The following is a 17,090-nucleotide window of genomic DNA, read 5'->3' on the forward strand; positions in this document are numbered from 1 at the left end:
CCACTTAACTAATTCTTTGTGTGTATGTGTGTGTGTCTGTGACTGTGTATACATATGCATATACTATTTACTTGGGAACACAGGATTTATCTGTGCTATGTATGATACATTTATATCTGCTTTCATAAATGATTCAAAATTTCCAGTGAAATAAATATGTGTTCTCATTTATTTGTAATTTAGAATGATGTGAATAAAATTAATTCTTGATTATGGATTATCATCCATATGTAGCACATTTTCCCTTCCCAGTTAATATCATCCTAAAACCTTGCACATTAAATACAAAGCTTACATTTCTATAGCACTTTTTAAACTTTTCAATGAAAAAAATTCTCTGGTTTTTAAAGCCTTTCATAGACTGGCCCATTCCTAATCTTTTTTTCCCTTACTCTCTTCTGTGGACTCTTGTGATCTAGAAACCCTGACCTTTTTCCTTTTTTCCACATATAAAAGTCCATCTCCAGATTCCAAGCATTTTCACTGCATTCCCCCTCTGCTGGGAACATTCTCCCACTTCACTTTTGCCTCCTAGCTTCTCTGCCTTCCTTCAAGCTTCAAATAAATTTCCACTGTCTGTAAAAAATCCTTCCCACATCTTAGTGATTCTCATCTGACACTGCCCCCAATTATTCTGTATATAACTTGTTTGTACCAGTTGGGTTATGTGATTTTTTTGGCCTTTCTTTGTATTTCCAATGTTTAATGTAATGCCTGACACACCATAGGCCCTTTAAAAATTCTAGCTGATGGACTACTTAAAGTGCTGTCATTCTTATGCCCCTTCTTTTTTTGGTGATTGAATGTCTCCATTCCTCTGAAAATCGGTGATTTCGTTGTTATGGCTATTCCTGTCATCCCTCAGGCAGATTGCAGTACCTCAGAACATAACTCAGTAAATGGTAATTTAGGATTCCCATGGCTGAACAATTCATAAATGGTACATAATGCATAATTGCTAAGAACGCAAGGTCAACTCTGGTCCAGGATGAGGGAAACTTTTTGTGGAAGCTGATTTCTGAATCAAGAATGTAAACTAATTTTAGATAAAATGAGACATAATGAGGAAAACAAATCTGCTGGGAAAATTCCCAAGTATTCTTTCTAATGTCTTCCAGACCCCCTAAATAACTAACAAATTTTTCTCTTTTTTGGATAGTCTCCATTAACAACTCCTCCACCCTAATGATTAAGATAACATATTTTTTCTCATTTCTACACCACTTGGGCTGTCTTTAAAAGACTCACCTTGTTCCTTTAAGTCTGACCGACTTCACATGCATTAAAAAAACCCATTCAGAGTAGACATATTGTGCAGTGGGCCCTACATACCACTCAGGATGACCTTGATTAAAATATAACTTTCTAGATTTGAAAAGGCTTTGCTTAATACTAGTCCTTAATTAATTTAAACATTCAAGTCCCTTGACCGATTTCTACTTTCCTTTCTCTCTGTATATGATCTTCACTCCTATAATACTGAGAAAATTAAAGTTATTCAGCCAACATTACCTCCCTTTCTCCACTTTATTTCCAACTAGACTTTTCTTATTCTACTTGCTTTTGGAAGATAAGAAGCCTTCTTCCCAGTTTTTTATTATGCTCCTCATCCTATTTTCTCCTTTCTTCTTTACAATTATAATTTCTCCTTTACCACTTTTTTATACCTTTAAATACATTTATGTCTCCCCCTAATCTTAAAAAAATCCCAAATTCAAAATTTCTTTCTAATGATTCTGTTACTTCTCTGTAGCCCATGTCACTTCTTTGTATTCATCTAACACATTCCTTCAAGGAAGAATAATCTATATCACCTCTACCTTAGTAGCCTTTTCTCAGTTCCTTGGATCTGAATTCCATTTCCATTACTGATCCTAAAATATTTCTTTTCAAGTTCACCAAGGACTTCTTAATTACCAGACAGCAATACCAAAAAAAATTCTTTTTGGTCAGCATTTATTCTCCTCAGTTTTAAATAAAACTGTTCTCTATCCCCTTTCTTCTAGAAACTTTAATTCTTTTTACTGTTTTCTCTTTCTATACTTTCTTTCTAATCGTAGGTATCCCAAGGCTCTGTTCTTAGATTTCTCTCTCCCTCCCCTCCCATCCCCTTCCATTCTTTCTCCACCCTTCCTCCCCCCTTCTCTGTGTGTGTGTGTCTATATGTCTCTGTGTGTGTGTCTCCGTGTCTGTCTGTCTCTCTCTCCCCCGGCATCCTTCTCTCTCAGACTTGTCTATTTTCTTATTTCAACTATTATATTTATGGAGATGACACCAAAATCTATATTTCTAGCCTCAGCCTGTTTCCCTAGCTTAGGTCCTGCTCTGATGAAAACAATGATGACAGTGATAATGATGACAACAGCTAACAGCTACTACACATTTCCACGTGGATGTCCTAGGGCTACCTAAAACTAAACATGTGCCAAATTTATTATTTTCTTCCCTAAACTTATCCTTTTCCCCACTTATTATTTCTGATGATGACCTGATTATTCTTCCAATTACCCAAGTTTGAAATCTTGGAACCATCTTAAACTCTTTTCATTTTACCATCCCCTGACTTTCAATCATCAGTTATTGATTCAAAATCTACAACTTCTCTTAAATTTCATCCCTTCCTTTCCTTTTCATATTGTTTTTATCTATTAGAATATAAATTCCTGGAGGTTAAGGATTTTCTTTTTGCTTGCATTTGTATCCCTCACATTTAGCACAGTGCCTGGCACAAAGTGAGCATTTAAATCCTTCTTGCCCTCATTATTTAGTCCCTCCTTCTGCACTGTTGCCACCATTATTCATGCCCTTTTAAAATACCCCTGCTTCCATTCTCTTTTCTCTTTATCTGCATCCTTTATGCTGATGTCCAAATAATTTCCCTAATGTACAGGGCAGTCTATGTCAATTTACTGCTGAAAAACCATCAATAACAATAAACCCTATGTTTACCAGAAAAAAGCACAAACTTATTGTTTTAACATTCAAAGCTCTTCACAGTCTAGCTCCAGGGTAACTTTCAAACTTCATTTCACACTACTACTGTTTGAACAATTTTCATTTCGGCCAGATAATCTTTGATTTCATTCTTCCCTGTCCAAGCTCCATGCATTTGCATGGGCTGTTCTTTATATCTGTAACAGTCTCCCAATGAAATCCTTTTCTTCATTGAAACTCAACTACAATGTCACTTTCTTTCCTCATCCTCCAAATTAGAATTCTTCCCTTTTCAATCTCCCTTTCTGGTCCTGCTATGTATTTTCACTTTCTAACATGCATACCTATTATTCAATATAAATAGCTAACATTTTAATACTTAAAATAATTTTTCTATATATATCTTAACCTCATACTATATTCATGCTTCTTAAAAGCTGGGTGTGTATTGTTATTGCTCTTTTTCTATCTCACTAAACCCATTGCTTAGTATACAGAAGATGTTTAATATATTTTTGTTGAACTAAATGGATTGAGTTAATGATAAAATCCTTTGATAGTTCCCAGCTTTTTAGGCTCTCAAAAGCTGTTATTTAAACAAATAATTCTTCTGTTGAAATATTCTTTTAAATTTGTAAAAGATTTTCTTATATTTGCTATCTGAGTGACAATCCCCAAATTGCCACTCTCCTAACAGTGGGCTCTGTGATGGTCTTTGCTTTGAAGATGAGATTACTATCTTTGTATGCCTCAACACTTACTGTTAGCAATACACATAAATGTCCAAAATGATAGATAAATGTCAGATGTTCAGTGAGTCATCATGCCACAACAAGCATCAGCTTGTTATAATTTTCCCCCAATGGATGGTATCAATAGTTAAGATGAATGAAATGGAAAGAAGAAACAGAAAATGACAGAACTAATAGGTGGCTGCTTCAATTACAAGACAAGATAAAAAAAGGAAAAAATAATCCACCTTGGAAACACAGGGCACTATCATTGTCCTGGTGGTTGTTGTTAGTTGTATCCATATCTTGAAAAGAGGCACTAGGAGGTAATCGTCCACAATCATTCTGGTAGGGTAGATAATGGGCAGCACCATCTTGGGACAGGGGAGGCAAAGACTGATGCATGGGGCTCTTTCTCAGAGTCTTAAGTGATGAATTCCTTTCGGGAATGTCTGGAAGCAGCTCATTGATAAGTCTGTGTAATATGCTATTGTCGGGCAAACTTCCCCTTCTCTTTTCAGCTTTAATTTGATCACATATATCCTTAAGGGCAGAGTCCAGAGCATCAAATACAGATGACTTAGATTTTGTCTTTTCTGTCTGTTTTTTGGGAGCAGCACTTTTTTTCCTTCGGAAAGGCACGGGGCTTACTAGGAAGGCTAACTTAGAAAGGCCAGAGTCTATTTCTTGTCGCCTAGAATCTTCAGCATGCTCCTGTTTAGCCCTTTCATGTTTCAACATGGTGGTAAATCTCGTGTAAGAGGCAGGGCATCTTCCCTTGCAGGAGCTGATGAGATGCCGGTGGTGATGGTGGTGGTGATGGTGGTGATGGTGGTGATGGTTGGACCCATAGAAACTCTCTGACGATGTAAAAGAGAAATGATCAAAATCGCTCTCACTGCAGAAGGAAGAGCCTTCTACATGAACAAAGTCACTGACATCAGAGACCATTCCATCTTGGTCACTGTCTGAGAACTCCATATGAGAACGTGGTAGTTCATCACTGGTCACTTCAATGTGAATTGGCACTAGGGTTTTAGGCTTATAGCTTCGTGCGTTAACCTGATTGACATGTCTCCCTTGATTTTCTTCCTCCAATAAAGACTCAATGGAAAACCTTCGTTTTGGACACAATCCATTCTGAGGCAATTCTAAGGTGACTGCAGACAACATTTCATCCCCTAGATTTGGCATGGATTTTGACTTTTGAATTAGCTTCTCAAACTCAGAAATGCGTGTGGGTACCATGTCCCTGGGCACTTCCTCAGTTGAGGACTGGCTCCATCCACGCAACATGCCCTTGTGTTGTTCCTTCTCATACTGTAATATCCTGGACTTTACAGAACAAATCACCTCAGACTTCATCAACTCTTTGCGGTTAATGCGATGCATTTTCTTGTACATTTTCAAGAACCCAGGGGCATCATGTGCAGACTTATGCCGGATTCTTGACCTACCATTTGTAAGGTTCTCAGGGATGTAGGGGGAGACCCATGTCAGTGGGCAGCTGTCTTTGGAGTCCTCCTCACATAACAGAGAGCCCAGACTTTCTGACTTGGTCTGTGGGTCAGGGAAACTATCATGGTCCTCATTGAGAAGATCATCACAGCTGCGAGATTTCAATTTGGGTGAAACTGATTCTTCTGTGCTGCTCCAGACCTCGGCATTCTGCCGTGTCATCTGCCAACCATTCTTGAAGTTGATGGTGCGCTTTGAATCATTTGGCACATCCAAGTGCTGCCTGTATGTGCTGCAGTAATCTAACTCACTTGAGGTGTGGTGGTTGTGCCCTGAATAATTGTAAAGGGATGGACATGCTTTGCTAATATCCCCACCTTATAATCCAAAGAGTAGCCCAGCAGAAGAGAAAGATTTCCGGCAGTTAACAGGTTCGCAAAGAGAAGAGATTGGGTCAGTAAGTATCATAAAGCAAAGAATAGAGCAAGCAGTTAGTGTAGTTAAAACTACATACAGTATATAGATAGTTTAAGCAAAAGGAAAAGTGCTAATAGGCTAAAGAACTGTTAAAAACTTAATTGGCTTTCTCATCTATAAAATTAACAAAATAGTAAAAAAAATTAATTATCAAGAAATCTATTTCATCTATAGCAATGAAAAGTTAAAGCTATGCTTTTTTTCCTAAATGCATCACGTGAAAAACGTCAGTGTCTATTAAACTGATAGCAGGGTGCGGCAATTATATGAAAGACCAACAGTCTGTATAAAAGATTGGCAGTCTGTAAATTTGAATTTATGCCAGCAGATTAAGCTGTTATGATTAATTGTTATTATTACCCATTTTTTAAATCTAAAGCCAAATGTTAGAAAATTAACATTCAAAAACAGTAGCATGCACTTAATAGGCTTAAGAAGATAATGAGATTGAATCTAGCTTGTAATTGCCGATGAAGAAAGTTAAATATTACTTCAAATTCAGTTCAAAGAATTTGGAATTGGTCTCTTTATGATCAATCATAATGATGAAGGACAAGTATAGCAACAAATTGTAAGATGTGTCCAAGTAACTGCTCCACAAATACAGCAAGACCTGGCTTTGCAACTTAACTAGCTATATGAGTGCCCAAGTGATAGAACTGTTCTTGGTCCCAGTTTCTTCATTTTAGGACTAGATAGCTCCCAGGTTCTCCTTCAGTTCTAGAGTTATGATCCTCAGTGGTGCTGGTTGGTGACTCATGTTTCTCTTAGGAAAGCTATACCTAGGGTTACTTAGACTTACCACCAGGACAGTTTATATCATCCCCTAAGTGAAAAAATCAAAACAAAACAAAACAAAAAACCAAACCACCCAGGGATTGATATTTTGACATTAGCAGAATCCATCTCTGTTTATCTTAAAATCATTTTGGCCAGGGCTTATCCAGTCAGTCATATTCCTTTACAAGTTTGAAAAACCTCTACCTTTCTGATTTAACTCTGGGGATCTAGACTATCACCATGGTCACAACCTCTATACACCTCTGCTCCCTAGTGCCCAAATCCCATCTCAGCAGTAAATTGGGTATTTAGGGAGATCTTTTCACCGTTCTACTTTCTAGGGGACTATTTTAGTAACTGTAGTAATAATAGATACAATGAATTCCTAGTGACTTAAAAGAATGATTGTTATCTCCCTGGGTGCAAAGTTTACTCATATATAGGGAGATTATTAGCCACCAGAGAAAATGTGGTTCAGTGATTTGTGAACACTGAGACTGAGTTTTGAAATTGTTTTAAAGCAGGATATTTGCCAAAAATTTGATGCCATCTTTAAAAACATGCCACTGTGTTATTTGCAAGGATTGTAATTAATTGTTTTTGTAGATTGTCCCAGAGTAAAAAATTGAAAATTTGAGAGGTTTTATACCTGATAATATTTTTAGAGCAGCTTCTGTTTTTATTTTCCACCTATACATACATAAGTATAATCTTTAAATTGTAAGAATCTTCAAAAATGTTTCCAAAAAATGGAAATACTTCAACATTATTTTATTAACAGACTATTAATAAGTCACACAGTATTTTGAATTTGAATTTATTAATGAAATATATATGATAGTCTTAAAATAAAATGTTTAATAGACATTATGCAGGCAGGAAATTCCCTTTCAATAATTGATGTTTCATCAGCAGGAAATAACCTAGATAAGAAGCTTCTTTAAAAAAAACAAAAAACTTAACAAAAGACATTTCATTCCCAAGATTGAATTTGAATAGACACAGAGACAAAAGCCATCACTACCTTGGTACTTGTTTTCACCAAGAACTATGCAATGAAATTAGCAGATGATGTAGCTGCCAAGGAATTGGTCTCTTACCTTTTGCTCTTGATGGGGAAGAAGGAGAAGAACCAGTGAAAGATTTCATAAGGGTGGTGCTTGGACCTGGGAGATCTGCTTGGGTTGGGCTGGTTCTGTTTGCATTCTGATCAGCCACACTTCGGGGATGACCCACTGCAGGCTCACTCTTCCTCCTTTTTCTGTAGTCACCAGTTATACTTGCAGAACTAAGCAAAAAGAAAAAAAAAAAAAAAAAAAAAAAAGGGAGGGGGGGACCACCACATCTAGTTCAAAATGAGTACTTTCTTAAAACCTGAAGCTAGTATGCTGGTCAAATAGGTAGTTACCTAGAGGTAAAATCATTAATTCCACCACCAAGTTTGAAATTCTAACTACATTTCCCTCTGTGACCAATAAATCTATTCCATCTATAGCAATGGCAAATCTATCTATGATCCTGTTTTAAAATGGAAAGACTGTTGGTATTACTTAGTAGTTCATTAAATCAACACTTTGGTGTGAAGGAATTTATCAAAACATATTATTCTTTAACTAGAAAGATTTCTCCTCCTAATCTGGAAGAATAGGAAAAGAAGGGGAAAAAAATCAAAGAGGATATCCAATTTCACTAATACCAAAATTTTGTTTAGAAAAGTCAAGATATTAATTCTAGCTTCTGAAGGAATTAAACTTAGTCCTAAGGACCAAGGCTATATTGCTATGAACTCAAAATAAACACATGAAAACCTAAATGATCAATAATTTATCCATCAGGACATTACAATGGAAATGATATCCAATTTAAAGACAGAAGAGCTGAATTCAAATGTCAATCCTCCAATTTGCTACCTATGAGATCATAGGCAATCTCTTAATATTATTGAATCTCTGTCTTCTTAGCTTTAAAATGAAGAGACTGGATCATAAAAGGATGATGATGATGATGCACTCTGACTATCTGGGTCTCATTTTTACCAATTTTAAAATGATTATTTCCATTACATGAATAGACTATTAATTATTATATATTTATTATGGATCTGGTGTTTCAAAATATGTGACAGAAGAATTTTTATTGGAAAAGTTCCTCCCAGCAATGCAGATGGGATCTTGATACTTTTGTGTACAGGAGGTTAGGAAGTAGTTCCTCATGTTTTTCTATGAGATCCAATATCAACTCCAACTAAATGCAGAATCTTGCCATGAGTTCAAGTGATTCAAATATGACCAGGATGGGGTCACCTTCTAATTATTCTAATTATTCTTTCAAGCCCTCAAGAAAGAACATATTGAATGTGTCACTGCAAAGGCAATTACTTCTTACCTAGCAGGCCTTTCCAGGCTGCGGTCTAAGGAGGTCTGATACAAAGAGGCCTGTAAAAACAGAATGATGATTATCTATGAAGCTTATGGAATGAAAAAAAAATTACCTGTCTGAGTTTACAGAATAAATTTTATCAAATTTAATTATAAGAAATTATCAAAATCACAGAACAACAAAAACCATTCACCTAACAAAATTGGACCTTCCTAAAGGAAAGTCAAATATTTAAAAATAAAGGCTTATCCTATTTCATCAACATGTATTTTCCCCTTTAAAGTCTTGTGTTTGCAATATGCAGTATAATTCAATAATCCATAATGTAGTAGCTGTTTAGAAAAGAGAAACCTGATATCTGAAAAGGAACAGTATTACTCTAATTTATTAACAAAATCCCATGTATTCAAGCAAATAAAGGAGGAGATATGGTGAGAAATCACTTAGACATTTATGGTCATTGTTAAATTCTATGGAAGAAATCTCCCCCTTTCTTTTGCCAGGTCTAATTGTTTTACTTTGAAATCTTGGAAAGGCAGAATACAGGCAACAAGAAAACATTTAATCTTTTAATATGCGCATCAAAACAGAATCTTAGATATCATACACAATCAGGTAGTTACAATGGAGGTCAGATGATAGTCCAACTAGTATTACAGAAAAAATTGCCCCAAAACACATCTGACAAATGACCATCTATCCAGTCTCTAAAAACTTCCAACATGGGGAAATCCTACCAGGGCATTTCCTTCCACTTAAGAGCAGCTCTAATTGTTAGGAAGTTTCCCCTGACATAGGGCCTAAATTTATTACTTTGCAACTACCAACCATTGATCTCTATCTGCTTCTGGAGCCAAAGAGAACAAATGTAATCTTTTTCCATATGACACCCTTTCACAAGATTGCTTATGTCATCCCAGAGGCTTCTCTTCTCTATGTTAAATCACCTTAGCTCCTCCCATCAACTGTCATATGGCCTTTTACCGTGCTGGTTGCCTCCCTCTGGATATTCTCTGGTTTATCAAATGTTTTCCTTGAATTGTCATCCTCAGAATTATATACAATATCTCTGGTATGATCTAACCAAGGCAGAGAACAAAATGACAATCACCACCCAAGATACATTAACATTTTTGGCTGTTACTTCACACATTCCCCATCTCTTACCATCCCAAAACTACAGAAAATTGCTTCCTCAAATATAGGAGATAGAAGTAATTTAAATTAATACAGAAGGTATGACCCTCATTTTAAAATGAGTTCCATAGTTAACTTTGAGACCAGAGCTAATATGGAACAAAACAGATTTCCATTTTAAAATTTGAATTCCATTTTAAAATTATTTTACTTGTCCATCTTCCAGGGCAGTAATTAATTATCAGTAAAATTTCCAAGAGAGACTAGATAAATATATCCCTGGGTAATCATGTGAATAGTATTTCTAAAGTTGTTTCAGTTGTGTCCAACTCTTTATAACACCATTTGGAATTTTCTTGGCAAAGATACTGGAGTTTGCCATTTTCTCCTCCAGCTCATTTTATAGATGAGGAAACTGAGGCAAACAGTGTTAAGTGACTTACCTAGGGTGACAAAGCTAATAAATGTCTGAGGCCGAGATGAGTCTTCCTGACTCCAAACCTGGGTCTCTATCTACTGTACCACCTAGCTGCCCTTCCAAAGCTATACTAACAAAATTTCAAATAAGTATTCTATAGTACCTTCAAAAGCAATGATTAAAGCATTTTTATTATCAGTTAAAATGCTCTGTGTTAAATTAATATCGTGGAATATTAGAACTAAGTGTTTTAGAGATCAGCCATTTTATTGAGATCCAGAGAAATCAGTAATTAATTTAATGGGAAGTCAGATTTAGAGCTAAAACTTGAGTCTTCTGAGTTCTAGCTAGTATTCTTTCTATTATATGACACTAATATATTTTGTCATATCACTATGTTCAGTTGAAAATAATTGAACTGTATTTTTATCACAAATGTTATGTAATCTAAACTGTCCCTAGATTTTTTTCATTCTAATTTGTAAATTGCTGAAAATTACAGACATTTAAACACCAAAGTTCTTCTTTGATCACCACATTTACACAAAAAATTGGATTTGTTCATGAATAACATGAGAAATCCCACTTCTGTAGGAATATAAGTTCCTATATAAGTTAAATGAATCTTATATGCAAGATATAATTGTACAAGACATAAATCTTGATAAACCACAAGTCCAGATGATTGATGATAAATTATGCCACCCAAGTCTGGCCAGAGAGATGACAAGCTGAAAATCAAGAATGAGATATATATTTTTGAGCATGGCCAATGCAGGGATTTGTATAGTTAGACTATGAGTATTTGTTATGAGGGATTTTATTTTATTGTACAATTGGAGATATAATATAAGACAAAGATGATTAATTCTTGTAATGATAAATACATAAAAATTGTTAAAACTATTAGCCAAGTTTGAAAAAAATAAATGAATCTTGACTGAAGACAAACAAAAGGAGGCGTCATTAAGAATCCCTTTTCATTAATTTGCAAAGGGAAAAACATAGCATTTTCTTTTTTTTCCAAGTAAAAAGTATTTTCAGAAAATTTTGGTCTACAGTTTAATAAGTTTAAATAATCTTTTCAATTTACTAAACTTTTTTCTGTAGTCTAAAAGAGTAGAAAACTAGCTATATAAATATGGAAAATCAATAAATACATGTCATCTTATATCAGATCTACTTTTATAAAACACGAACTCAATTGATTTGGAAAGAGCCTTAGAAAAAAATCGTAATCAACTCCTTCCTTTTAGAGATGAGGGAACTTGGGTTGAGAGCAATTGAATCATGATTACATAGGCAGGAAATAGAGCCAAGATTCAAACTCAGGTCTTCTTACCTTACAACCAATCTTGTTTCTAGTTCACCAAGATATTAGAAAGTTCAATGAATTTCTTGTGTGGGATCTCTCTACCAGTTGCCAATGAAGATCTGAAGACAACCTCACTAAGTTGTTGCATGAATCATGGAGACATTGAGTTACTTGTCTAGGATTCCATAGCTAGCAAACATCACAAGTTGAATTTGAATTCTTGTCTTCTTGATCCTAAAACCTAAAACCTAGTCAATCTATCCAATAGGCTACATTGCCTCCTTGAATGCCAACTTTTACCTTATGCCTGTCCTAGCTGACAGAATAATAGTTAATATTATAAGTTAGCATTTTGATTTACCCCCCCTTTAAACTTTGACTAAGCTTTACTTTCAGATCATTCCCAAACCTCCTCAAGTAATCTGTAATCTGGTCAAGTCAGATCTATCAGCCTGGGAGATAAAGACTCTTCTCAGTACAGGCTATACTAGCACAAAACACTCTAAGTTTTTGTTTTGTTTTGTTTTGTTTTGCTTTAAGTACATAATGTCACATAAGCAGGAAGCTGCATCTCATTGCTGCTCAGGAAGCAATCCTGGGCAAAAATGCTAATGAATTAATCAGAGTTAAGATGCCACCTCTCCAAAAGAAAACTGGATTGAATCATCATGATCAGAAATGTTATAAACAATAGTCAATGCATGGAAATGGTAGGGTTTTCATCATACCCTGGCAAAGAATTCATCAAGTACATTTATTTAATGCAAATTACTTAGAGAGTTAGGTTAGGAGGAAGAGAGGGATGGAGAAGGAAGATAAGAAGGAAGGTGGGAGAGACAAAAAAGGGACAGGGAAAGGTAGAGGATAGGTTAGGAAGGGAAGGGAGGAAAGCAAGGAAGAAAAAAATTAACATTTATATAGTACCTGTTATGTGCCAGGCATTTTGATAAATGCTTTACAAACATTTCATTGATTCCTCAAAACAACTTTGAGAAGTAGTTGCAAATACATTTTATAGTTGAAGGACAAATAAGTTATGTGATTTGTCCAGGATCATGCAACTAGTGTCTGAGGCAGATGTGAAATGAAATCTTTCTGACTTCAGATACAGTTCTCTATCCACTGTCCCAAATAGCATTCTTTTGTTATAAAAATTCAAGAATGATAAACTATAAACTAACTTGAAAATAAAATATGGATACAAGATTGGGAACTTGGGTATAAAATAGATAGCCTATTGATTTTGTTCTGAGATTTTACATCATATTCACTCTCTTAGCATCCAGTGCTTAGAGATGATCATTTTGATAAATCTTCCCTTGGATACTCTCCTTTCTCCCCTCTTAATAACTATATTATTTCTTAGAAAGTTTCTACTTTTTTCCCTTTAAATATAGTGTCTAGAGACTATGTAAAAAGTATATTAATTTATCAATAATTAGTGGTGCATTGTATTCCATGGTAAGTTTCAATTTTTACCTTACATTTTTGGACTTTCATAATTTTTTAGAGGAGAAAAACATCTTTTAAAATTAGTGATGGAATCAAAGAACAGATGATAGGTTTGGACTCAAGAATATGGGTTCAAGTTCTTCTGGGCAATTGTGGTACCATATGTAAGACCATTTACTTTAAATTTTAGATAAGTTATTGAAATGCATCACTAGAAGTTTCCACATCAGGTATGTCCTTATACCAATGGAATCACAGTTCTGGATAAGAGATTAAAAAAAAAAAAAGCATACCAAACATTTTCCTAAAGAAGAAATGAGAGATAATTTTGCCTTTGTCAGAGAACCTGAAATATCTAGATTTTGAGATTAGTACTATCAGGACAGAAATATTCACATGTATAGATTCATGGATAATTTATAGTTAAGTTCAATAACTATGACCCTTAGCAGTACTTAAAGACACAAAAAATGCATAACAGATAATTAGTAGCTGTATTTGATTCTCACAGAATATATGATCTTTCTTCCCACTGGGAAAAAAAAAATTTGAAGAATGTAACATAGGTAAATATAAATGATCTGAATTATGAATGCATCCTTTGTAAAAATACCCAGTTCTTAATCATTTAATGAGGAATGATATTATGTAAATATTGGTCAATCTAGAGGCTGCAATCTTCATTAGTGGCAGAGGGTCCAATAATTGAAGGGATCTTATGGGTCAGCCACACTAATCAGTTTCAACCAATGGCCTTAAAAATAAAAACAAAACATATTAAAAAAAAAAAAAAAAACTTGTCTATTCTTTGTTGCCTCTACTTCTTCATTTGACTCCCTTTCAAATCTTCTGTAATCTGTCTTCTGATCTTATTATTCAAGTGAAATTGTTTTCTCCAAAGTTATCAGTGCTTTATAAAAAAACTGACAAATTTGATAATCTTTTTTTGTTGTTGATCCTCATCCTTCTTGAAGTTTGTACTTCATAACACTGTTGATGACCCTCCCTTCCTTGGGTTTTTATGATACTACTGTTTCCTAGTTTAGCTTTATTACATTCCCAAATTGTGGGTGTTTCTGTAAGGCTCTGTCTTATACCTTATTTTTTCTTGCTTTGCATATTCTCCCCCCTTTTTAAAATCAACTTTCATCATGCAGATTACTCACAGATTTGATTGTCCAGATTTAGTCTCCTTCCTCAGCTTCCATCTTGCATGACCAATTGCTTCCCAGACAATAAAGACTAGATGTCCAATAGGCCTTTCAAGCTTATCATATCTAAATCAGATATTTCTCCTTCCTAAACCATTTTTTTCTACTAGATTTCTCTCTCTCTTTAGAACACACCACCATTCTTATCAGTTTCCTAGGTTTATAACTTAACTACTGCTCTCTCCTCCTATCTCTCACCTCATATAGTCTATTAATTGTTAAATCTTTGTTTCTACTTTTACAACATTTCCTACATTTGTTTCTTTCTCTTCACTCATATAACCACCATCTTAGTTCCGCTTCCCATCACAAGTTAAATGCACTATTGCAATGGTCTTCTAATTAATTTCCATATCTCAATAATTTCCATATCCTCTATTCTAATCTACTCTCTAAGCAGCTACCAAAGTTAATTTTCTTTTAGTGCAATTCTCTATTCAATAAACTCCACTAGTTTCCTATTGCCCCCAGACTCCAATGTTCTCTTTCCAAACTATATCTCTATTCTATAGCCCAGCTAAATTTATCTTCTGTTTTTCATATAAGAACACTGTGCTTTGGTCATTTTCCATGCCTGAATCTCAGTCTCCTTACCTCCACTCCCCAAATCCATTTCTTCCTCCAGGATTCAGCTTAAGCATCACCTTCTACATGAACCTTAATTTTCCCAAATTCTTGTGCCCTATTCTCTTTTTATATCCTTTGTATTTATTTTAATTTCTTCTGTGTGTGTATATTTTATTTTTCCTACTAGAATATATAATCTCTCTGAATAAAGATTATTTCAATTTTTTTTTGTTTGTTTTGCAGTGCTACCACACTGCATGGTACATGGTATGCTCTTAATAAAAGCTTGCTAATTAATTGATAACAACCATGGAAGCCAGAATCTAAGAACCATTGTCATGATAAATTAAGTTGGATTGTTAGAGGGCATGACTGATTTTTTTTAGAATTTCTTTTTATCATGCTGCTTTGTGGATGACTAAGTTGATTGAAGGTTGTAAATATCAAGATACTTTTCATGATGTTTAAGAAAAAAATGTCTTAAGAATTTAAGTACTGCAAACTCTAGATTTTGGAAGAAACCTTAGGAGAAAACTAATCAAAACCGTATCTGAACAAGAACCTCTCCTCTAATACCTCTTGTAAATCAGTCAGTTTACACTTGGAAAAACTCTAATGAGAGGAAACTTACTCATATCTCATTTCTCCTGGAGACAAATTCTAACTATTGGAAAATTTCTTCTTTTATCAACTCTAAATTTACCTCTGCAAATTGCTCCTATTTTTGTATTACGGACCCAAGAAGAGATTGTTTCATCTTTGTTCCAAACAATAACAGTTCAGTTCCCTGCCCTCCCCCATCCCCCCAATTTACAAATTGTTGGAAGAAAAAAATTAAGTTTTAAAATTTTATTTTTTCCAAGGAACAAAAATCCGTGTTCTCTCTACCCTGTTTCTTCCTCTTAGTAAAAGAGAAGGAAAATCTCTTTACATTGTACATTCCTCCTTCTCCAATATTTTTTCTGCTAAGGCTTATTTCTATTTATCATCCTATGATATAGTCTCTAGTTTCTTTATCATACTGGTTGCTATCTTAATGCACTAAAGTTTATCAGTGTCTTTCTTTGGGAAGAGTACCTAGGACTGAACAGAATACTATGGATATCATCTGACTAGGGAAGAATACAGCAGAACCATAACATCCTTTGAAATGACACTGTGCATCTTAGGATAACATTAGATTTTTCTTTTTGCTGTCTTAAATGAACATTTCTGTCCACTAAAACCTGAGATCTATTGTTCCCCTCACCCCCAACATAATGAATTTTCCTGAAAATAATACTGTAGGACATAATGCAATGATAAAAGCTTGTAATTTAGAAATGATGGGAAAGCATTAAATAATGAATTGTGAAATAGGAATGTGCAGAATCACAGTAGTATTCTGTAAGATCATAATCTGAAGGAAGAAACAATGATTCATTTACCTCTTTGGAAACACCAGAAGAATGGTCCTGACCATAATCCAGAGCCTTTTTAGGGGGCTGGGAATGGATGCAGCACATAGGCAGAAGTGTAGAGATGGAATGGAGGAGAATCAATGGCAGCAAGGAATGAACATGGGGAAAAGGTGACATAGTTAGAAATTGTGTGGACAGCATCAGATACATACAAAGAGTGATATGAATGTAGCCAAAAGGAGTAAGCTGAAAGGAAGAGAGGATTCTGGTAAATATTTTCAAGAATATGACAAAAATGTTAGTAATTTGCTTAGTTAAAAAAAAAAAAAGTACACTCAATTCATCAGATCAATGTGAGCATTTAAATATTTGCCAAAAAAGGAAGTCAAAGCACATTTAAGAAATATGTATTAGAAAAAAAGGCGTGCATTACATGCTGGTGAGTTCTATATAGGATAGAAAATTATCATACAAAAATGCTGACAGATCTTAGTCTCAGGACAGAATCTGCCTAATTTTATCAATTGCCTAATTAATGACAACCAAATGCAACACAAAATCAGGGGAGAAACATTTGTTCTGTCTCCAATTAACTTGGTGCCAATATATAAAATGGAAAAATGCCAAAAACCAACATTTCATAGAAATATACAAAGAAACAACATTCATTTACAGTCACTTTTGATCCAATTATATAAAAAATCTTTGGTATAATGGGCAAAGCATAATATTTTCTAAAAATCTGTCTACTATATAGGTGTTTTGTTTTTTTTTTACTCTTTTGGATCTAATATATAGAATTGATATGTATGTCCATATTGTCCTTTATAA

At 34.6% G+C, this 17,090-nt stretch overlaps 1 protein-coding gene across 43 annotated transcripts in view; it reads right to left on the reverse strand.

Annotated features, from left to right (window-relative positions):
- The window catches only part of SORBS2 (sorbin and SH3 domain containing 2), a 423,285-nt gene that overhangs the window by 47,949 nt on the left and 358,246 nt on the right, over nt 1-17,090 (reverse strand). For 29 of the 43 annotated variants that reach the window (XM_031943203.1, XM_031943204.1, XM_031943210.1 and 26 more), the window contains 4 exons: nt 16,287-16,343; nt 8,766-8,815; nt 7,481-7,668; nt 3,914-5,500 (listed from right to left, as the gene is read on the reverse strand). In XM_031943203.1, coding sequence (XP_031799063.1) covers nt 3,914-5,500; nt 7,481-7,668; nt 8,766-8,815; nt 16,287-16,343 — 1,882 coding nt within the window. The remainder of the gene's footprint in view (nt 1-3,913; nt 5,501-7,480; nt 7,669-8,765; nt 8,816-16,286; nt 16,344-17,090) is intronic. The other 14 variants (XM_031943235.1, XM_031943239.1, XM_031943238.1 and 11 more) reach the window with 3 other exon arrangements.

The sequence above is a fragment of the Sarcophilus harrisii genome, chromosome 6, assembly GCF_902635505.1.
Source record: "Sarcophilus harrisii chromosome 6, mSarHar1.11, whole genome shotgun sequence".
In the NCBI taxonomy this organism is placed as follows: domain Eukaryota; kingdom Metazoa; phylum Chordata; class Mammalia; order Dasyuromorphia; family Dasyuridae; genus Sarcophilus; species Sarcophilus harrisii.